The sequence below is a fragment of the Mesoplodon mirus genome (assembly GCF_964341445.2).
Source record: "Mesoplodon mirus genome assembly, chromosome: 14".
NCBI classification, from domain to species: domain Eukaryota; kingdom Metazoa; phylum Chordata; class Mammalia; order Artiodactyla; family Ziphiidae; genus Mesoplodon; species Mesoplodon mirus.
This window is the reverse complement of record NC_138990.1, coordinates 46,332,367-46,355,593: the sequence shown is the minus strand read 5'-3', so window position 1 is coordinate 46,355,593 and position 23,227 is coordinate 46,332,367. Positions and strand designations below refer to the sequence as shown.

Here is a 23,227-nt window from a genome sequence, read left to right as displayed (position 1 = left end):
AAATGTAACTCTTCTTTTTTAATCTTCCCAAACTAGTTCTCCAGTTTAAGGGAAGAAAAAACACTACTCTTTCCCTGCCTAGCAAACTCCTACCCATCCTCAAGGTCCAGTTCAGAGAGTTCTTTTGGGGCAACCCCAATGCTTAATACAGTGCTTGGCGTGTAATAACAGGTCCTCCTGAAATAACGAAAGAGTTCCAGTTCCTTCTGGGAAAATGACGAGTATGTGTGTTACAGTCACTCAGCCTCACTGAGCTCCAGTGTTCTCAGGGCACTAGAAGATCTACAGGATTCCTTATAGTCCTTCAGTGCCACGCTGAATGTGCCAAGGGAAACAATCAATCTCAGATACAAATGCTCTTTTTTAATGATTTGCAAACAAAATAATTACCCAGTTTCCCATTGTTTTTACAGTTGTTCATAGTATCTTTTTTTTTTTTTTTTTTTCTTTTTGCGGTATGCGGGCCTTTCACTGTTGTGGCCTCTCCCGTTGCGGAGCACAGGCTCCGGATGCGCAGGCCCAGCGGCCATGGCTCACGGGCCCAGCCGCTCCGCGGCATATGGGATCCTCCCAGACCGGGGCACGAACCCGTATCCCCTGCATCGGCAGGCGGACTCTCAACCACTGCGCCACCAGGGAGGCCCGTTCATAGTATCTTTATTTGTAATATTTACAAATAATTAATTTGTAAAACAAAAAATAACCTAAATGTCCATCCAAGTGAATGGATAAAACAATTGTGCTATGTCCGTAAAATGGGACACTACTCAACAGTAAAAAGGAATTAACTATTTATACGGCAATAAAATAGATGAATTCAAAATAATTACACCGAGCAGGAGCCAGACAATAAAGAGTACGTATATCATGATTCCATTTATATAAAAGTCTAGGAAACACAAATTTATCTATAATGAACAGAAGCAAGCCAGTGACTGCCTAGGGACAGAGCAGGATTGGGGGAGGAAGTTTTGGATTACAAAGGGTCACATAGGCACTTTTACCCAGTTTCCCATTTTAAAACATATCCTAGTATTGTTTTCCCTGGAGTCATAGAAAGGCGAGGCCAGAAGAAAAAAAAAGAAAAGTTACAGAGGGTAAATGACACCTCTGAAATTGGCATCATAGAATAAAGAAAATCCATATCCAAATGAGGCTCTGAAATAGCCATCTTTTTTTTTTTTTTTTTTTTTTTGGCTGCATTGGGTCTTCGTTGCTGCACACGGGCTTTCTCTAGTTGTGGCAAGTGGGGGTACTCTTTATTGCGGTGCATGGGCCTCTCATTGCAGTGGCTTCTCTTGTTGCAGAGCACAGGCTCTAGGCGCACAGGCTTCAGTAGTTGTGGCACGCGGGCTCAGTAGTTGTGGCTCGTGGGCTCTAGAACGCAGCCTCAGTAGTTGTGGTGCACAGGCTTAGTTGCTCCGTGGCATGTGGGATCTTCCCGGACCAGGGCTCGAACCCATGTCCCCTGCATTGGCAGGCAGATTCTTAACCACTGCACCACCAGGGAAGCCCTGAAATAGCCATCTAAAACTTAGGAATGATACCAATAAATGGGCATGATGTCTGTGCAAAGTCTGCTGACTCTGGCTGCCAGAAAGGATGACGATGACAAAAAGAAGTTCACTGACTTAAAAAAAAAAAAAAAAAAAGGACAGAGGACAAGGTAATTGCTGAAGAGACTGATCGACAAGGCACAAGACATCTGTCAGGCCGAGGGGCATATTAACTCTATTACATTACTTCCACATCAGCAGATCACCTCAATTACCAGCTAATCAGGCAGAATTAAACATTTAAATTATCTTTCTTAATCCTGCATGTGATCATTTGAAAACCCAGGGCTCTAAAAATCTAATTGTAACTGCTTACCAGAAATGTCATCTTCACTTTGAGGAACTGAAGCAAGGCCAGATACAAGACTGTTTTTTTTCCATTTTCCTAAAGTACCGTCCCATGGCCACAACTGTACTTGCATGTACATCTGCCTAGGGCTGGGCATATTAGGGGCTCCCAAGGGGACCTGGCCCTGCTTCAGAACTCATAATGGCCAGAGACTAAAAGAAGAGCAATAATAGTACGGGAGAGGGGGGGCATGGGGGTGGAGGGAGTATGGAGAGGAAAAAACAACTGTTAGAACCTTAGCAAGGGACTTCCCTTGTGGCACAGTAGTTAAGAATCCGCCTGCCAATGCAGGGGACTCTGGTTCGAGCCCTGGTCCGGGAAGATCCCACTTGCCACGGAGCAGCTAAGTCCGTGTGCCACAACTACTGAGCCTGCGCTCTAGAGCCCACAAGCCACAACTACTGAGCCTGCATGCTGCAACTACTGAAGCCCACATGCCTAGAGCCCATGCTCCATGGCAAGAGAAGGCACTGCAATGAGAAGCCCACACACTGCAATGAAGAGTACCCCCCGCTTGCTGCAACTAGAGGAACCCCACGCGCAGCAACAAAGACCCAATGCAGCCAAAAAAAACCTTAGCAAAAGTCAGGAGAGCAAAATCTAGATTTAGAGTGTTCTGTGGGCCTGGAAGGCACCTAATTAAAGGGACAGGAAACAGTCCCTCTCCCAGTAAGAAGGGATGGGATGAGGTTGTGGGAGATTGCTGACCCATCTACAGCTAAGACTCCTGAGCTTCCTATGCCTAAGCTCCTCTTCTTCCCACTCCTCAGTGTCCCGGACATCAGTGTGAGGACATGGCAGTGAGCTGGTAGTCCACTCCTTGCCCATCTTCCTAGGATGCTGCAACAGTGTCCTCAGGAGCAGAGCTGCCAGGACTGGACTGGAGGTCTCCCAAGTGGTTTCCATTGCATGAAGATGATTCTTGGGTAGGCCTAGAATTATATGGAGGTGAAAAAACGTCTGGAGCCAAAGGGTAGAGCCCCGTTGAGTTAGAGCCTTGCCCGTTGCCCTCAGTGGACAAGGAAGTGAGAAAACAGCTGTGTGGGTCATAGCTTGCCGAACATCTGCCTGCCCTTTGCGTGAAAGTATGAGTATGTGTGTGTTAGGTTAGTAGTGTGTGTACTTTGTGTAGTTTCAATGTGGATAATGTGTGCTCCATGTGAATGGTCTATGAGTGGCATGAATGCCATGTGTTTGTGTGTGCATATGTGGGTGAGTAAGTGTACTACAGGGGGACAGAGTTTAAAGGGCTAACTAGTCACTCTCACTTTCCTCCTCCTACTTCCATTCCTTTAAAATCTATAGGAGGGTGCCATACAATGGGACAACCCCTGAAAAAGGGGTTGTGATTTGGGACCAGAAGTTAGGTGAAGTACATCTTCCCGAAAGATTCTCTAAAAACAGGAGGTTTGGGGCTTCCCTGGTGGCACAGTGGTTGAGAGTCCGCCTGCCGATGCAGGGGACACTGGTTCGTGCCCTGGTCCGGGAGGATCCCACCTGCTGCGGAGCGGCTGAGCCCGTGAGCCGTGGCCGCTGAGCCTGCGCGTCCGGAGCCTGTGCTGCGCAACGGGAGAGGCCACAGCAGTGAGAGACCCGTGTACCGCCAAAAAAAAAAAAACAGGAAGTTTTATATCCTTTTCCATCCTTGGTCAAAACAAACCAAAATTGGGAAAAGAAAGATCATGGTTACATTTGCTAGATGACCTCCCTGTGACTGTCCTGTTCCCAGTTAGGAAAATCCTCTTTACTGAGACGTCAACTTTTAGGTTTAGCACGTGGGAATCTAATTAGAAACACATTTGGACAGAAGAATAGTAATATTTTGTAAGAATTTCTCTTGATCTTTGCCATTCTGCAGTTTTACTGCAGTGAATTCAGCTCTGAATTTATTCTTATTTATACTGCTCATGACTCTTTGTTCCTCTTGAATCTCAGTATTTGTGTTTTTCATCAGTTCTGAAAAATCCTCAACCATTCTCTCTTTTATTACTGCCTCTCCTCTATTTTCTCAATCCTCTCCTTCTGGAACCCCTATAAGGTATATCTTAGACCTTCTGTTTTCCATATCTTACATCTTTTAAAATTACTAGACGGGCTTCCCTGGTGGCGCAATGGTTAAGAATCCACCTGCCAGTGCAGGAGACAAGGGTTCGAGCCCTGGTCTGGGAAGATCCCACATGCCATGGAGCAACTAAGCCCATGCACCACAACTACTGAGCCTGTGCTCTACAGCCCGTGAGCCGCAACTACTGAGCCCGTGAGCCACAACTACTGAGCCCGCGTGCCGCAACTACTGATGCCCACGCACCTAAGAGCCTGTGCTCTGCAACAAGAGAAGCCACCACAATGAGAAGCCTGCGCACTGCAACAAAGAGTAGCTCCCACTCGCAACCAGAGAAAGCCCGCGCACAGCAATGAAGACCCAATGCAGCCAAAAATAAATAAATGTATAAATGTATTTTAAAAAAAAAAAACTACTAGAGAGAGAAGCCTAAATAGGGTTTCTTCATAGTCAGGATCCTGGGGCTGCCTGGCACTTTATTCTTGTACTTCCAGGGCTGATGAAGCAAAAGTGCCCTCTAGAACTGAAAACAGTTCTTTAAGAAATGGAAAAGACTCCTGTGGAAAATTATGGCAAAAGGCGTGAGGAGCACCCCACTGTGCACTCATTTCTTCACACCTGACCTGAATTTTCTGCGTGGTAGGGACATACTGGTGTGATAAGACAGACCCTGGCCACAAAGAGCTTCCGTCTAGAAGGGTATGTAGCCCACACAGAGTGAGAAGTGCCGTGATAGGGATGTTCCCGAGGTGCCATGGGAGTGCGGTTGAGGGGTCCACCTGGCCCGAGGAGCCCAGCGAACCTGCTTCGAGGGCCAGGGAAGGAGATGAGCTGAAGGCTGTCTTCCCCTTAGTGAAGAATAACCCAGGCAGAGGCAGGAGCTCATGAAAAGGCCCAAAGGCAAGACAGCAGGTCATGTTTGTGCCTTTTCAATTAGTTCTGATTGGAAAGAGCTTAGAGTACAGGAAGAGTGGGAAAGGATGAGGTACAGCTGGAACAGGGATGGGTCGTGAAGGGCTTCATTTGCCACTCCTGGGAATTTGCACTTTCTCCTGCGGGCAGTGGGGAGCCACTGATAAGAGGTTAAGCAAGGGACAGATTTGATCAGATCTGTACTTTATAAAAGATTAACACGGCTGCTGTGTGAAGAATAAATTGGAGATCATAATACTGGAGGCAGGAAGAACCATCCAGAGACTGTGACATTGAAACAGATAGCTAGTGGGAAGCAGCCACATAGCACAGGGAGATCAGCTCCGTGTTCTGTGACCACCTAGAGGGGTGGGATAGGGAGACGCAAGAGGGAGGGGATATGGGGATATATGTATATGTATAGCTGATTCACTTTGTTATACAGCAGAAACTAACACACCAATACTCCAATAAAGATGTTAAAAAAAAATGTTACATTGATCTGAGAGATATGGCAGCCTGGACTAGGAACGTGGCAACAGGGATGTGGAGAAGTGGCTTTAAGAATTCTTAAGAATTCAGAAGACACCCCACCCCACCCCCACCAAAATAAAAGAATTCAGAGGACATAGTGGTAGTCCATTTCCTTTTTTAAAAACTTGGGGGGGGGAGCCTAAGTTAGATGCTTATATCATAGTCAAAACAAATAGCTCATTCTATCAGTCTCCATGGTTTTCAGCATTTTTTTGAGTCCTTACTCACCTAAGAGCTAAGACCTACTCCCATTAGAAACAGTTCACATCATCAGTTATTCTCTGCAGGTGGAACAGGAAGATGCCTGTGTAATTTATAAAAAAGAAAATGAAATGAAATATCCTCATGATTCCTGTGTGCCCTTCTATTGGGCATGCCAGGCTGCCTGCCACCATTTGGGGGAAGCACTGATCTATGCAACAGAGAAACATCTGGAGCAGAAACTTATCCTTCATGTAAAGTAAATAACATTTGAAGGAAACTCTTTTGCAACATAGCGCTAGTTCAGATATCTCGCCCTACCACCTGTGCCCTAGACATTAGCTTACTCCTGATAGAGACACAGCCTTCACGAAACTACACACTCTCCCCCTGATGAAGTGACAAATCAGCCAGTATGTGATGAATTTGGGTTGTGTAGACAAAAATACCAGGTATTCCAGCCAAGGCACACACAGTGTGCTGTGAATCATCCCCACCAGCTTTCAGCAGTTAGATTAGCAGAACAATTGCTCAGTTCCTTCCTTCGTCTTCACAGTGTAGACCTGGCCCAAGACCCAAGAGTGAAGCAGCAACTGTAAGGAAGCAGAAACATTATAAATAACCTAGAGAACCCTTTTATAACAGCAACTGCCTGCTGATTTTGTGGCCTAACAGCTCAAGCAAAAAGGATATAAATATAATATTGTGCAATGACTGATTACTCAAAATGTTGTGCATCAGCAGAAGTGGGACCTGTGGTTGGTGCTAATATTATCAGATGCCTTTGCTGTTTAATAATCTGGTAGCTCTGTATTATTTAGTGTGCACTTTTCACAGAGAACAATGATTTTATTTCAAGTACCTCTCACTGAAATAAAAAAGCAGCTGTTAGAAGAGGAACATTTGGCAGAAAATGTTTTAGTGGAATCTTTCATGAGATACTAAATCATATTGGATTAACTGTTTTCTGTCTAGAATAGTGGAGTCACAAAGAAAAAAGATCACTGACCACAGAAGGCAAGGGCAGTCTTTAGAACCCAGTGAATCACTAACAGACATTTTAGTTTTAAGTGCCATTTATTCACCAATATATAGTTATTTATATACAAAGCTTCCATTAATAGCGCCTGAAGAATGGGCCTTTTTTATCCCAGTTTTAGCTCATACTCAGGATTCTACTTCTCTTTCATTAATAATGGAATTCTTTAAGTTGTAGAATAAATTAATACACCACAGACATTTTGGGCAGAATGGGGTTTTTAACCAGTCTTAAGTCTCCACAGGCCATTCTGTGTGGCTAGCATGCTGAGCGCATGCCGGCCCTGCCCCTGAAGAGGCACCGAGGCAGCCCCCTGGGCTCCTGGCCTCCTGGCCCACCCACTCCCAGGTTGCTAGAGCAGGGCCAAACCGCAGGTTGACAATAGACCCTCACAGGTTCTTCAGGCTGGCCGGCCACTGTCAAACTAGGGCTCTGCTGGAGAGGAAGTGACATCATGACATAGCTACTGGGCATAGCCATTTTCAGCCAGAGAACATGATCGACCTGCTTTCATGAGGCCATATTGACTCAAGAACATTTTTCACATGAAATTATTATCACTAAAACATAAAATTCTCTTTTCTAAACTATCAAGCAATGTATAGAGCAAAGACTTTCACTTTACTCCCAATTCCCACTCTTGGGATGGAGTGGGTGATGGGTAACGATTAAAAATGGAGGGTTTTCAGAAATGGCTGAGGATTGCTTATAGGATAAAACTAGCTCAAAACAGCTTCATCAGAATGTCCATTTCAATACTGGCGTGACTGGCCAACCCAGAACCCATCAAAAACCAGAAGCTGAGAATGGACTCTGAGACTGAGTTGGGCCCAGATGGAGCCAGCAAATGACCTGTCAGAATGGACCACTGGCTGACTTAGACCAGGAATTTGTCACCAATAATGGAGCCAGACCAGTTCATGGTGCTAAGCTCAGAGGTAGAATACCTCAACCATGTACATTCAGGTGGCGAGGCTGGGATAGGTGAAACGTGGCATCAGGCTGGCAACTTCTTTTGCGTTTGATTCAATTTTAGATCAAATCAAAGTGATGCGGTTATTATGATCACTGTACTCTTGCAAATTGTTATTAAATACTAGTAGGGTACCAATAAATACAAAATCTAGCAGTTCTGGGATGAAGGTTGGTAGAGTTTTTCTTGTTCTTTAGTAGTTGAATTTTAATCAATATGTTGAAAATTGGAAGACCAGAGTCATTTTTTAACACCCCTTACAATCTTTTGGGGCAGTAATATGCTGCTTTGAACATATATCTCCCAACCTTACTTTGACTTTGCAGTCGGCTCCCCATTGATCCCTCTCTGTTTTCATCCATCTAAATGAAAGGCTTTGGCCCCATAAACCTCATTCCAGATGGAAATGCATAATTCAAGAGAAATACTGATGTCAAAGAAGAGAAGGCACACCAATTTGTGTCAGCAGTTGCTATAAATTAAAGGAGTACACGGAGAGTTTAATGTAATGTAGAATTGAAAATAAAATTAGAACCAATATTTAGGCAGTTCTCCACCTCTTTTTTCCCTACTGTGACATGAAGGATTGACTCCCAGCTTAAGTACCTAATGTAGTTCATTTTTCTTTTCTGATAGAATTTTTTTCCCCATAAAATGTTGCATGTTTATCTTTGGCATCCAAAATTAGATCTCTTCACTTTTTCCATTCTAATCTCACCAGAAAAGTCAGGGTAGGAAGAGTCAAAATTTTCCCCTCATCTTCCACACCCATCATGTTTTGCAGCATAGAAAGGACCCCAATCTACCAGTCTGACTAGTTCAGCTGCTGTAAATAGCTATTAATCCTTCCTTAATATTGATTCTCTGTAATGTGGATGTCACCTACATGGTTTCTTTTGTCTTTCTAAAGCTGGAAAACAAAAGGTCGATAATGAACATCTCAGACATTTACGACTGCACAAGGTGTTCTAAACACTCAGGAGAAGCATTCTTGAGCATGCATCCAAAGGGATTAGTCTGATCAACTGCCATTATTCAGAACCTTTTTGGAGCTCTTTATGCAGATTTCCCCCAGAGCCAGTGTTTTTCCTGATAGTCACCCATTGTTTTGGCCACTGGTGGAATTTCCTAGCTTGATCCCCCCACCTTAATCACTAGATGGTTTTAAATGATTCACTCTTTCCAGAAATAAATTTCTTAGGATAGTGGTTCTCAAAGTGTGGCCAGGGACCAGTAACATCAAGATCACCTGGGAACTCTTTAGAAACAAATCCTGGGCCCCACCCCAGATTTAATGGATCAGAAACTTTGGGAGTGGAGCCCAGCAATGTGCATTTAACAAGCCCTCCAGGCAATTCTGAGGTACAATCTAGTTTGAGAACCACTGACTTAGAAGATGAAATATTGCCTTCATTGAGGATATTCAAAGATGTGCTACTGATTTTTAAGGCATTCCAAAGAACAAGTTTCCAAAAGTTTTTGAGCAAAGTTGGAGTACATGTATGGCCTCTCCGGGGGACCGCTTTAAGAGAGACTGGCCTTCCACTAAGACATCCCGGTTCTGCCACCTAGACATTTGACCTCGAGCAAGTTCTTATATACTTGGTTTCTCATCTGGAAAATGAAAGACCCACCCTTACCTACCTCACAGAATTGTAATGAGATTCAAAGTGAGTCACATCTACAAATATGCTCTGTAAACCAGAAAGTACTAAAAAAAAAAAGTGAAAAGTGAAAGTCACGTCATTCTGCAGACAGGATTCTGGTAGTTTGAGCATTATGTCAGGGCAGAGAGTTGGAGAAAGGCCTGTATTTATCATTCCTTTGGCCAGACCCACCTTTTTGTCTATATAATGACCAATTCATCACCTTGGTGGATATGTCTAAGATTCTGCCATTTCAGCCCAATTTATTTGGTGCTAAGAGAGGAAAACCATTGCCTGACTGGTGGCTACAAGGGGCTAGGAAGATGTATTCATTTGCAGACATGCTGTTTTCTATGGAAAGCTTAGTGATGGTGAGTCAGGATGGACTGTGTATGTGGGCATTGTACTCTTGTGCCCAGAACTTGTCACACACTAGCAGTGAAAGGGTCTGTACTGAAACCACCCATTTCAGCCCTGTGCAAGGGAGTCATGACGTTCAGCAAGGAAGCAAGTGTTCATTGCCACATACTAGTCATTGCAGAGAGGCCCAAAAAGAAAATCCCTCGAGCAAACCAAATCTATAGAAACTGAGATTTTAAAACAGACCAGTTAATGTGTCTGTGCTTGAGAAGAATGTGGGTGGATTTTCCCTCAGAGGTTAGGCTTTACAGACAACTTCACCATAGGAATTCTTAAAACACCAAGCTCCTGGTGCATTTGTAACTTAACTTTAAAGCTTTACAGACTGTTGAGTGAACATATCTGGGCAGGAAGGAAGCTAAATCTGTTGCCTTAGTGCTTATTGGGAATGCAGTTTTAGTAACACAGAAAACAGTTCCCACTAGGCCAACATCAACTTCACTTTTCACACAAAGTGGCAGCTAAAATCAAGAGATTCAATAAGAATCTAATTGGTTAATTATGATTAAATTATTGGTTAATTATGGGAAAATAAGCTGTTGGTTAATTATGGAATTAGAATAGGAAATGATTTTGCTCAAAATGTGTGCCTATTTAACAAATCTGTAGAGACAGAAAGTAGATTAGTGGTTCCTAGGCCTGGGGGGAGTGGGGAGGAATGAAGAGTAACTGTTAATGGGTCCGAGGTTTCTTTTAGGGGGGATGAAATTTCCTAAAATTGGACTGTGGTGATGGTTGCTCAACCCTGTGAATATACTAAAGAACACTGAACTGTATACTTTAAATGGGTGGATTATTTGGCATATGAATTATATCTCAATCAAGCTGTTTTTCTAAAAAGTCAAATTGCTAATAAATTGTAGAGCCAAGGAAAACATTATGCCTGTTTAAAAGACAAAAATCACATCAAAACTTTGCTACATGTGGTTTCGGATCAATATGAAATAGTGATCATTTGAAATATATTAAGGCAGAAAATATTTGCTTTCTTTTAGTCAGAGTATTTTAAAAGCAGACTATCTCAGCCAAATAATTGAAATTTAAATGTAATAAATTAAGGTGGCTAATAGTTGAAGCCAAAGTCATGGACATTTATGACATAATGAGTAGTCTATGTTCCCTACAGATTTATTTAGAATAAAAATCAGCAGCACTTACACAATAATGATAAGAAAACTGGATTCTCACTGTCCATCGTGTTGCCCTAAACTGATCTGGTTAGGGAAGGCTGGAAGGTTGAAGTTGGAAAGGATATGATCTCATCCTTATGATGTGAATATGCGCTGGTAAGAGAAGATAGAAATATTCAGATTCAAGCTGTGAAATGGGGCTCTTGTATAAGCAGCATCGTATTTGTGGTATGTTTATCAGATGGACTACTCAGTTTTGTCTGCCCAGGAGAGAACCTTTGCCCTTTCCTGCCTCGGCAAGATAGGCCAGGCCACGCTAGCTCTAATCTCCTGGTTAAAGTCCTGGCTCCAGGGCTTGGGGCTTGCCTATGGCTCACTGGTGGCCATGGAGACTGTAGATTGAAGTAAACAGGAAGGGAACTGGCTGGGAGATGTAGGAATTTCTGGCTCAGTGGAAAGAACGCAGGGAGCTACCAACACCTGCCTAGTGAGCCTTGCAATTTGGAGGCTGCTGGTTAGGGCTTCTTAATGCACCGGAAGACCCTGACTGGGCCACTGGCAGTTCTTTGTGGCAAGAGGCCCTACTTTGGTGGTGTTTCTCAAACACCGTGTTTTCATTAATCACCACCCACCCACCCAGCTCAAGGAGCCTTTTAAGAGATTTTTTTCCTAAATGTCCTCTTCTTCCATGAAATTTAATACCACAGATATTCATTCATGTTCTCTGTGTGTGTGTGTGTGTGTGTTTATCTGTCTGTTTACATACTGCGGTACTCCCACACACAGAAGAATGAATTTTCACCCCGGAGAATGCATGCCCTGGTTGGAATGAAGGCTCTAGGCCGGGCCTTTCTCTTTCTGCTCACATTTGGAGTAAGTGGTGAGGTCAGTCACACGGAGAAGGTGGACAGGGTGGCCCATGCCCATCACTAACCATGAGAAGCCCTGACTTCAGGTTCCAGCATGGCTAGAGGAGTGTCCTCTCAAGTCACATTGTCCCTGCACCATCTGTTCAGCCTGCCTGCCATCCTCCGGGCTCTGCCACCTCCTCCTCTCCCTGGCAGGAGCCCTCTGCCCAGTGGCTGGCTGACTGTGATGGAAAGCAGGGTCCTCCATCAAAGCAGCAGCACAGGTAGAGGTGCATAGCTTTCCCCGCCAGCAGGTCACTTCCTTCCCATGCTGTCCTCCAGCCCTTCTCAGCTCTAGGCCTCTCCCCAAACCCTCTCACTGTTCTCCCTCTGTTCCCTCACCCAAATGAAAGCGTGAGATTTATCAGGTTCCCCAGTCTTGCACTGACCTTTATACTCTTCACTTCACATTTCTTTAATACCCTGCTCACAGAGTTCTTTAAGTTCTCAGAAAGTATCTCCCCTGCCCTCACAGAGAAATGGATTTCAGAGACCCCAGCACATACAGATGGCCACTGCTAGAACTCTCTAGAACCTGGCTTCCTTGTGATTAAGAGCTACAGGACATACTTCTGCCTCCTCTGCCTTTCCAGACTATGAGAGCATTCCTAATGCCCTCTTCTACTTGGAGCTGGGAGCATGAAGCCAGGCACAGCATAAGCCCCTGGGATCCGCAGGGTCATGACTCTCTTTGTTCCTTAGAACCCTCTGACTTAGATCATGGGCTTTTGTTTCCAAAAACGTTAGCAAGTTAAGGGGCCTCTAAGATGGCACCATCGAGTCTCCCCCACCTCTGCTGAACACCTGCTCTGCTCCAGGCACTGTGCTAGGCCTTTTCACATACCTTATCCAATTCAGTATTTACCCCTATGAGGTAGGTTCCCGTATTACAGATAAATAGTCACAAGAGAGGTCACACAAGAGGCTGAGTCACTTGCCTAAGTGGTGAAAACAGGGCTTAAAGTCAGGCCCGTTTAACTCCACACCACTTACTGTATTGTCCCAGGGGAGAAAACATGTTCCCACTTGAGAAAAACATTTTTCCCAGCTGTGTACAGATGGGCTTCACTGTAGTTTACCATTCTCAAAAGATGACGCAGTTAAAAGGGAGGAAGGTGGGATTTCATTCCAGGTGTGTGTTCCCTCGGTGCTTCTTCCCCAAGATCCATGTCTCCGGCCCATCCATGATTAGCCCTTTAAGGACAAAGAATGACTTTTCCTCTCCCAGGCCCCACCAGGTGTTCATGCCTCAACCTCCTGCAAACGGGAAAGAGGCAGAAGCCCCATTCTTAGAACTTGGAAGCAGGAGCAAAGCAGAAATTGCCACCAAGTTAGCCTGAGGTCAAGCCACGTCAGCGCCCCTGCCTGCACGGGGGTGGCAGGTAGCAGGGAGCCTGGTGGGTTTACACTGATCGCTGCCCCTTTCCTGAGCCCCTTGCAATATTCTTTTTTATGAAGAAGAAATAGCACATTGACTTGGGATTTAGTCATATTTCATTCATCCCATTTGCCTTTTCCCTGGCCCCTAAAACCACGAGCCTGGCTGAGGAATTCAGGTCCACAGTATAGGCTTTGAACAGCTTTGTGTAGGGAGAGGTTTTGAAAAGAAAGGAAAGTGGTATCTACTTGTCAGATGGAATGTGTTAACAAATCAGGGAGGAATGCAAGGACTTTAACTGTTAGGGTCCCTTGGCAGTTTGGGTGATGAATCATCCAGCGTGGGTACGGATTCCTAACAAATGAAGCCTCACGATGACATCATTCTTGCAAAATCATCTGGGTTTCTGTTGTAGGCGCCTGACAAGTCCTTACCTTGGGGATTTTCACCACATGGCATTTGTTTTTTGGTTTTTTTTTCCCCAGCCACAATTAATACCTATCATGCCTTACAATTCACCCACTTTTCTATCAACTGGAATTTGGCAAACTAGGACTTTCACAAGTCTGTCTCACTGTCATCCCTCCTACAGGGCATTCTTGGGACACCTGTGCTTCTCACCTGATCACTCAGCACCCAGCCTCCTGATAGTCCTGGATTCAGTCAGCCTGTATTTCAGCGGCGAGCCTGGCTTTGCACTAGTCTGAGGGCGTGGACGTGATGAAGACCACAGAGGAGAGCAGGGCCATCTAGGAGGGTACCTAATCCAGACTCGTGGGATCAGGGAAAACACAGTGCTTTGAATATGGTGCCAGTCAGCAAATATATGATGACTAAGTTAATAACTGAGTTGAGTCTTAGGAGAGGAGTAGGAGTTAGTCTAAGGATGAGTTCAAGGGGAGATATCTCAATGAATGAAGACCTGTGGTTACATGCATGAGTAGGAAAAAGTAAGAGATGAAACTGGGTAGGTGGGCGGGAGCGCCTCATGTGCCATGCTAAGGAGCTAAAATGTTATCCTAAGAAAGATGAGAAATGATCAAAGGGCTTTGGGCATGGAAGTAAGGTGGCCTGATTGACAGCAGTATGGAGGATGGGGTGGAAGGGGCCGGACTGGAGACAGAGAGACTAGTTAGGAAGTTAACGTCCTTTAGAGGTGATGTGAGCATGAAGTAGGGCAGTGAGGTAGGGATGAAATGAAAGGACAGATTAGCAAAATATTTAGAATTTGCACTTGGCAACTGGTGATCATCCAGAAGACCCCCCAGATTTTCAGGGTGGAGTTGCCACAAACTGAAAAGATAAGAAGAGGCCCATGTTCAGCCAGAGTTATGAGTTCGATTCGGGTATGTTGAGTTAGAACTGCCTGCAAGAGACCTGCGGCTGGTCGAGCTGACTCACAGGTAGTTAAGATGCACGAATCCCAAGACAGAGGAGAGTGTGGGCTAAAGATAATGACTTAGGACTCCTCATATTCATAGCAGTCAAAACCCTAACAGCACAGTATTTGACACCCAGGAAATGAGGGGAAATGAGAAGGGCAGGGGGTGAAGAACAGAACCTGAGGGAATACCAGTGTGGATGGTACGGGAGAAGGACGAGACCGTGGCAGAGACAAAGAAGGAGGGCCAGAGAGACACAGGGACCCAGGAGGGTGCCTTACTGCTCTGTGCTTCTCTCCCCTCTAAACCTTATGGTTGTCCTGTTCCTCCTAAGTAAGCTCTTTTACATCCTTACCTCCCCATACAGCCCTTAGAGGTGAAAGCGGCTCCTGATCCCAAAGCACATTCTTGCAGCTTCCAACCATCCCTCCTCTACCCTCCTGAAGAGATTCCTGCGTCTTCGTGGCTCATACAATTCAGTTATAAAGCCTCAACCTCCTTTCCTGGTCATTCTCTGTTTATCTAAGCCTGGCATCTACATCACCATTTCTCTCTCCACACCTCCCCCCAATGCTACCATCATAGGACGACTTCAGTACCGTGAGGATGAACCATCACCAAGACTCACAGTTCCTAGATGCCCCCACCTCCAGGGACTCTTCACCTCCACTCCAGCCTCCTGTTCCCATGACGACTCGCAGGAAATGGTTAATACCTGGCACAGCTTCAGTCCTGTGGGAATAAACCTCACATCCCACTCTGACCACAACCAGCTTTCTCACCTCTTCTCCTACACTTTTGTTCTCACTTTCCTTAGTTCCCTCCATTTTCTTCTGACCTGTTGACCCCCTCCTGACCTCTCTTCCTTCTTTACCCGGGTCAGACTCTCCAGCTATTCATCTGGTTATTCTTTTTTTATATATAAATTTATTATTTTTTTTTAATTTTCAGCTGTGTTGGGTCTTTGCTGTGCGCAGGCTTTCTCTAGTTGCTGCGAGTGGGGGCTGCTCTTCGTTTTGCGGTGCACAGGCTCTAGGCACGCAGGCTCAGTAGTTGTGGCTCACAGGCTCTAGAGCGCAGGCTCAGTAGTTGTGGCACACGGGCTTAGTTGCTCCACGGCATGTGGGATCTTCCCGGACCAGGGATCGAACCCACGTCCCCTGCATTGGCAGGCAGATTCTTATCCACTGTGCCACCAGGGAAGCCCCATCTGGTTATTCTTTCCTGAAATCTTTACTCCCTTTGTACCTTCCCTCTTCCCCCACACCTGCCCAGGGCAACTCTGGTTCCCATTCTCTTCTCTGCTCCTGCCCCAAGCACACAGAGGGAAACGGGATCCCATACAGAGGGACATCATTAAAGATTCACGGTCTTCACTCTCATCCCTGTAATTCTTCATCGCTATAGAAAACATAAGCCCTTCCCATGGGGAAATAGGAAAAATTGAGCAGTAGCCAGAAGCCCAATCTCTCTCCCAAAATAGCTTCTCCACCTGCTCTACTGCTAGATTTCCACACAGATGTCCTTGGTACAATCCTGACTGCCATTTACCACCTTTAGTCTTACCTTGGGCAAGTTACTTAACCTCCTTAAATCCTAGTTTCCTCAGTTTTAAAATAAGGATCCCCCAGGTTTGCTGCCAGCCTCCATGGCACTTTGTGCAAATGACAAGGCGCCTCTCTGAATAGGCACAGCTTGGGGAGTTGAGCATGGCCTGCAGACCCAGTCATCCCGTCACCAGGGCACCCTCGTGCAGAGCCACCTTGTATGACCAGACACTGCAGCCCCAGCTACGCCCACCTCCACAGGGTTCTTAGGGAACAAAGGCGATAACCTGCACAGTGTCCAGCAGAGAGGATGACCCTAAGCAGAACCTCAGCCAGAAGAGCCCTTGCGGACCACCTGGACTTGGCTCAGCATGTAGGTATGCTCTGCTGGGGTGGCACCTGCAGCCATTTCAGGCATTGCCTGCCAGCTCCAAGAGGTTTATCACTGTGCTCCCCACCCCTCTCGTCAGAGAGCAGACCCCTGAGAGACTGGGACATGAGCTGCTAAGTTCAGTGAGAGAGCAGACCGGGGTCATAGTCAAGGGCTCAGGCAGGCAAGGGGCAGTGGGAGGGAGCAGGGAGTGCGGGCAGCTGGGCAGAGAGGATGGTCTGCAAGGGAGGAGAAGGGAAATGAGCAGCCAGCCTCCCCAGGGCCACACTGCCTCCCCCAACCCCACACCCCAGCTCTAGGTGCTGTCCTTAGGAGCACCCACCTCTCAGATTCTCCCCTTGGGGTCCTCGCACCAGCTGCTGATGAGTGTCATCCCTACGCCACCAGCCCTGCAGGGTGCCTCGCCCTCCCCCAGACCCCCACCAGAGGGCTCAGGTATTCCATAGGGTGTGTTTTGCTCCTTCCACTTCACTGTTAATCCATCTGCCTCCCGGGTCCCACAGGCCAGAACCCCTCAGGACCCAGGAGTGTGCAGGCCCTCAGGAGAGCAGGAATTTCAGAATGCTACATCCATTCTCTAAGAGCGGCTCTTCCTTAAGAGGCAATTATTGTGAGAAGGCAATGAATAGTAGCCACGTGGGTATTTTTATTGAAGAAAGATGAATTATGTCATCACCCCTTTTGGCACAAAAATAATTTTCAGTAAAAGGTTAAAGCCATCATGTTGTATCAATGAGAACTATTCCATTATTCCAAGAATGATTGATTGGAAAGTACTTTACTTACAGGAAAATCACAGTGATACAATACAGCTTCTACTTCTAAAGCACTTTCCATTAAAAAAAAAATTATAACCAGTGTATAAAAATAGTTATACTGAAGATGTGAATCAACAGCCGAGTAATTTATTGGCATTTGAAAGCCCTGTGCTATAAATAGATTCAACAATGAGACTATCAAGTAACTCTGGGCTGTGGCAACCTAACCTCCATTTTTACTGACACAAAAGAAAGTCACTTGTAGTTCAACAAGGGACATCTGGCCCCCTTGGAAGAGATCACTGGAAGAGAAAAACACGATGGAACTAGGACCATGAGTCAGGCCAACTCAAAGCGCTGGGTGACGCAGTGGAAGAGACACAGGGGACAGAGATATGGTCTCTGCCCTCAGAGAGTTTTCAGGTTGCCCCAGACTGTAGGCCTGTACACACAATCGTCAGTACAATGTTTTCAATGCCTAAGAGAAGTGCAAATGAATATATCACTGCCCTTCTTTCCCTTACACTCTTTGGTGAAAGTTAAGTAGTACTTTTCTACCTTTTCACTCTTAAATTTCAAAGAGCTTTTCCACTGTTGGATGTAATGTGACTTTTAAAATAGTATTCACTGGCCTTCACATCTTTGAGCTGATGGCCCCAGGAGTCTCCCTACTTCCTTGTGTTTTTGGAATGAGGCAAGACTGCTGCCCTCTTTGCAAAGAAGAATGTGGACCACCACCCCTACCCCCACCATCTCACTTCTGGTGAGAAGGTGGAGACTGGGGCAGCTAAGAGTTGGCCCATCAGCAGTCATTAACTGAGCATATACTACTTTTAAGGACTGTATAACTCCGGGGAGTCATCAGATAGGAAAGAACTAGACAAGATTTCTGGCCTCTCAGAGGAGTTTAATACACAGGATTGCCTCAATCAAGGTTCTTGGTTGAAAAATCGACCAGCTGTGTTACTGACATGGGGCACTGGACACCATCACAATGCTGCCACTAACATCCCAGAATTCAGTTTTTCTGCAATCACTATCACAGCCAGAAAATGTTCCTCCCAGTCCCCTGGACTTTCAGGAGGGTGTCACTGCCTAGTCCTTAGTTGCAAAGGAAATTGCCTCAATGAGATGGGGTATTTCCAAATGCAGGAAAGAGGTTCTCTCAATTCAGTTCACCCCGACTTGTAGTAGATGTCCACTTAACTAAGAAAAAGAGGGAAATCATTCAGAGGCTGAAATTGGCCCATTTGCAAATTCACACAGTGACGGATCCTGATTTTTTTAACTTCTTTAGTAAAATTTCATTTGTTAAAAACTTCTTGGGACTTCCCTGGTGGTCCAGTGGTAAAGAATCCACCTTACAATGCAGGAGACGCGGGTTCAATCCCTGGTCAGGGAACTAAGATCCCACATGGCGCCGGGCGACTAAGCCCGCGCGACATAACTATTGAGCTCGCGCGCCTCAACGAGACAGCCTGCGTGCCACAAACTACGGGGCCCACGCCTTCTGGAACCCACGCACCACAACTACAGAGCCCACACACCCTGGAGCCCGTGCGCCACAGCTAGAGAAGAGAAAACCCGCACACCACAACTAGAGAGAAGCCCGCGCGCCACAACGAAGAGACCGTGCGCCGCAACTAAGACCCAACGCAGCCAAATTAATTAATTTAAAAAAATTTTTGATACAAATCCTTCTTCATTTTTCTCTGTATTCTTAAGAAAAATACACACATAACTCATAGACACAGGTGTTTTCTTTCCTCTCTCTTCCATTCCCCCCACCACCCCCGCAACCTCCTATCGATCATGATGCTGAAATCTTTTTGGCTTAACTAATGGACATTTCTCCAGGTATGTGCATGTATTGCTAGCCTTTTCGTATTAATAGCTGCATATTTTTCCATAATACAAATGTACAAGATTATTCTATTTGATAGAAAATCACATTATTTCCAGTGTTTTGCCTTTGGAAACAATGCAACAATAAGCATCTTTGAGCACATATCCCAATGTTATAGGAGTTTTCACTTCTGTAGATTTCCAGAAGCAGGACTGCTAAATCAAAGGACACACACATTTTTTAACAAATATTGTATTACTCTTCCACATTCCTACCAACAATATGTGAGAGTATCATTGTCCTCTCCATCTTCATCTTGCTGCTCTTGCTATCAATCTTACTATTTTATCAATCTGATGGGTAAAAAATATTATTTTAATTTGCATTTTACTTAACAGCTGATAACTTAGTATCTTTTTTTTTTTTTTTTTTTTTTTTTGTGGTATGCGGGCCTCTCCCTGTCGTGGCCTCTCCCGTTGCGGAGCACAGGCTCCGGACGTGCAGGCTCAGCGGCCATGGCTCACGGGCCCAGCCGCTTCGCGGCATGTGGGATCTTCCCGGACCGGGGCACAAACCCGTGTCCCCTGCATCGGCAGGCAGACTCTCAACCATTGCGCCACCAGGGAAGCCCCATAACTTAGTATCTTTTCATGTTTGTTTACTGGCCATTTACATTTCCTTTTCTGAAATTGCAGACCTATATCTTTGTCCATTTTTATCCTGCATTTGTCTTTTTCCCAGCAATTTGAAGGTGTTCTTTGAGTATTAGGAATATGTCATATGTATTACAAGAATTTTCACCAATTTGTTTAACTTGGATCTTTTTTTTTTTTTTTTGCCGCACAGCGCGGCACGCGGGATATTGGTTCCCCGACCAGGCCTTGTACACGCACCCACTGCAGCAGAGCACGGAGTCTTAACCACTGGACCACCAAGGAAGTCCATTTGGCTTTATTTACAGTGTCTTTGGACATATTTTTTTTAATTTTTTAAATTAAAATCTGATTTTTTTTTCATTATGGCTTTTGGGTTTACTGACTGGCTCGTGGTTTCCCTGCTTACAATTATTCAAATATTCATCTAAATTTTCATACTATGTTACTGTTTTATTTTTTACCTTCAAGCCTTTAACCTACCTGGAATTTAATTTTGTGTATGATGTAAGGAGGAATCAAGACTTGAAATCTTGGAGTCTGCCATAACTCTTCATATGTTATAGTATTTTCCACGTTTTCATAATACGCCCTCCACCCAGCTCATAATTTCTCTGGTTTCAGACCTTTCTCATGTCACATTGCTGTGTTGTAAACTGAGGGAGGGCATGTCTATCTGTCTCTTTCTTTCTCCATTGTTTCCCTCAGGAAACACTTAATAAACAATTGCAAGGCACCTAGCAGAGAGCTTGACATATTTTAGGTACTCAGAAAACATTTATGGGAGGAAGGAAAGTGTTGAATTCACACCTGAGTTACTATGACTCCTTGGCAAGTTGAATATTGACTGCTTATCTATGTAAACAAGGGGAAATGTCATTCTCCTTAAAGCCATTCACTGTCTCATGAGCTCACTCTGTTCCTTCCTCCTCCTATATCTTTGTTCTTTGAGGCCTTCCTTCTCTCTATAAATCTGTCTCATTTCATAAGGATTCCCCTTAGGCAGGCTTTCTTCAACCATTCCTTAAAATTCAACAGTATTTATAAACTCTGCCATACTATTTAGCATTTAATCCACAATTGATTTTATTCTTTTTCAAGTACCCATCACTGTGCTAGGCACACAGCTTAGTAAATACTTAAACTGCAACTGAAACAACCATGCATACCAAGGTATAGCCTCAAGATTTGTTATGAAAGCTCTTGGGACTAAGGAAGCAACAAACTGGGAAAAACTGGAAAATGACCCTGAAAGCTGTTAAATACCAGAATGATTTTTCAAGTGAAATTGTATCATCACATTTATTTTAAATACATTTGTTGGATGAACACATGACTAGGTACTGCCCTACCTGAAGGCAGAGGTCAACAGATGTTCTTTGGTATTTTCTATTTCCATGGGTCCCTATATGGCCTTCACCAACTTGGGCCTTTGGAGATTCAGAGGAAATGGAACTAAGCCTTATATGACCCTACATTTAGTTTGAAAATAACATCTGAATGGCTCTCACCACGTTCTGCATGAATTTTTAATGGAGAAACAGCTAATTCTAGGGCTAGGGCAGAGAATATACAAGATGAGCCTGGAGCATCTTATAATGTCAGAAAATAAGAAAGTGCTCAAAAAATAAAATGATGGGGGCTTCCCTGGTGGCGCAGTGGTTGAGAGTCCACCTGCCAATGCAGGGGACACGGGTTCGTGCCCTGGTCCAGGAGGATTCTGCACGCCGCGGAGCAGCTGGGCCCGTGAGCCATGGCCGCTGAACCTGTGCGTCCAGAGCCTGTGCTCCGCAATGGGAGAGGCCACAGCAGTGAGAGAGAGGCCCGCGTACAGCAAAAAAAAATAAAAAATAAATAAATAAAATAAAATAAAATGATGGAAGTATGTCAAAGGGACACAAGTACCAACTGAAAGAGCTCCCAACTGCCAAAACTGGAACAATTTGAGCAAAAAAATAAACAATGTAGTGCTGGATTATAGCCTAAGGAATAAAATAAATATCCCTGAGTTCATACTTATATAAATGAGCAGCTGAATAAATAAATGAGGGAGAAGAAACAAATCTCCCACAGAGAAGAATTCCAAATAATTTATGGAGATACTCCACCCTCAGGGAGGTAGAGCATAACTCCCCACCCCTTAAGTGTGGACTATACTCAGTGATTTGCTTCCAAAGAGCAAGTATAAAAAGAGAAGGTAACTTTACAATGGTGAAGCCTGGCAAAGACTACCTTAGCCAAGTGCTCAAGATTAACATCATCCGTGTAAGTCATGTTGACAGTATGTACCCTTGATATGACATGATGAGAATGACACTTCACCTTTGTGGTCTTCCTCCCCAAAACCGTAAACACAGTTTAATCATGAGAAAAACAGACAAATCCCAATTGAGGTACATTCTACAAAATACTCAACCAGTCCTCAAAACTATCAAGGTCATCAAAAACAAAGAATGTCTAAAAAACTGTCACAGCCTACAGCAGTCGAAGGAGATATGACAACTAAATGTAATCCAGGTATCCTGGATGAGATCTTGGAACAGAAAAAACACATTAAGCAAAACGAGTGAAATCTGAATAAAGTGTATAATTCAGTTAATATGATAATGCCATTATTTCGTTAGTGGTGACAAATGTACCATAATAATATGTTTACAGAACTAGATGTGGGGTATATGGAAATTCTCTACTATCCTTGTACCTTTTCTGTACATCTAAAACTATTTTAAAATAAAAAGTGTACTTAAATATTTTGAAAATACAGTTTGGGCAACAGATGGCTATATGCTTATTTCTACAACTGTGCTTTTAATTACAGGGCGCTGGTGACAGTTTTGTGGGAGCATTGGCCTTCTACCTGGCTTACTACCCTAATCTGTCCTTGGAAGAAATGCTCAAGAGATCCAATTTCATCGCAGCAGTCAGTGTCCAGGCTATAGGAACACAGTCATCTTATCCATACAAAAAAGACCTGCCCCTTGATCTGTTTTGATTGCTATTAACTCCAAAATAAATATACCTGGAAATAAAGTATACTTGGGGATGGCCACTCTTAACTAGCAACTTACTATGTCATTCTTCTTCTTTCTTTGCAAATACTATATTCATTTACTAAGTATCCTCAAGCCTTCATTTATTTCTTTATAATGATGATTTCTTTGCTTTTCATGAAAAAGTCAACTAGACAGAATTAAGGATTCCACAATGAAGACTTGTACCAACAATACCACTATTCAGGAACCAGGAACCAGCAAACTCGACTGCCAACACATCACGATACTATAACGTAACACCATACAGCAGAGGTTGCATACAACGGTGTCTAGAGTCAGAGCAGAGAATGTTAAACAAGGGAAGGAGGCATATGAATTGGGCCACTCAAGCCGTTCTAAGAGGGGCGGCTGACATTCAGCTTTGCCTTTAGTGTTGTCAAAGCTTCTGGTTTTGCAGGGGAAGCCAGAAGTTTGGATGTTTATTGAAATCTTTCAACATTTAGGTATCAGCAACTGATTTTTTTAAATTGTAAATACCACCTGTGGGCT

At 44.5% G+C, this 23,227-nt stretch overlaps 2 protein-coding genes across 8 annotated transcripts in view; one reads left to right on the top strand and one right to left on the bottom strand.

Annotated features, from left to right (window-relative positions):
* Window positions 1-22,734, top strand: part of RBKS (ribokinase) — an 80,398-nt gene extending 57,664 nt beyond the window's left edge. For 5 of the 6 annotated variants that reach the window (XM_082643288.1, XM_082643285.1, XM_082643287.1 and 2 more), the window contains exon 8: window positions 22,504-22,734. In XM_082643288.1, coding sequence (XP_082499414.1) covers window positions 22,504-22,677 — 174 coding nt within the window. In that variant the 3' untranslated portion in view covers window positions 22,678-22,734. Of the gene's footprint in view, window positions 1-13,700; window positions 14,083-22,503 lie in introns of those variants that run through there. The other variant, XM_082643286.1, reaches the window with a different exon arrangement.
* MRPL33 (mitochondrial ribosomal protein L33) overlaps window positions 5,278-23,227 on the bottom strand; it is a 61,101-nt gene continuing 43,151 nt past the window's right edge. For both annotated transcript variants that reach the window (XM_082643291.1, XM_082643292.1), the window contains one exon: window positions 5,278-6,207. In XM_082643291.1, the coding sequence (XP_082499417.1) occupies window positions 6,165-6,207 (43 nt within the window). In that variant the 3' untranslated portion in view covers window positions 5,278-6,164. The remainder of the gene's footprint in view (window positions 6,208-23,227) is intronic.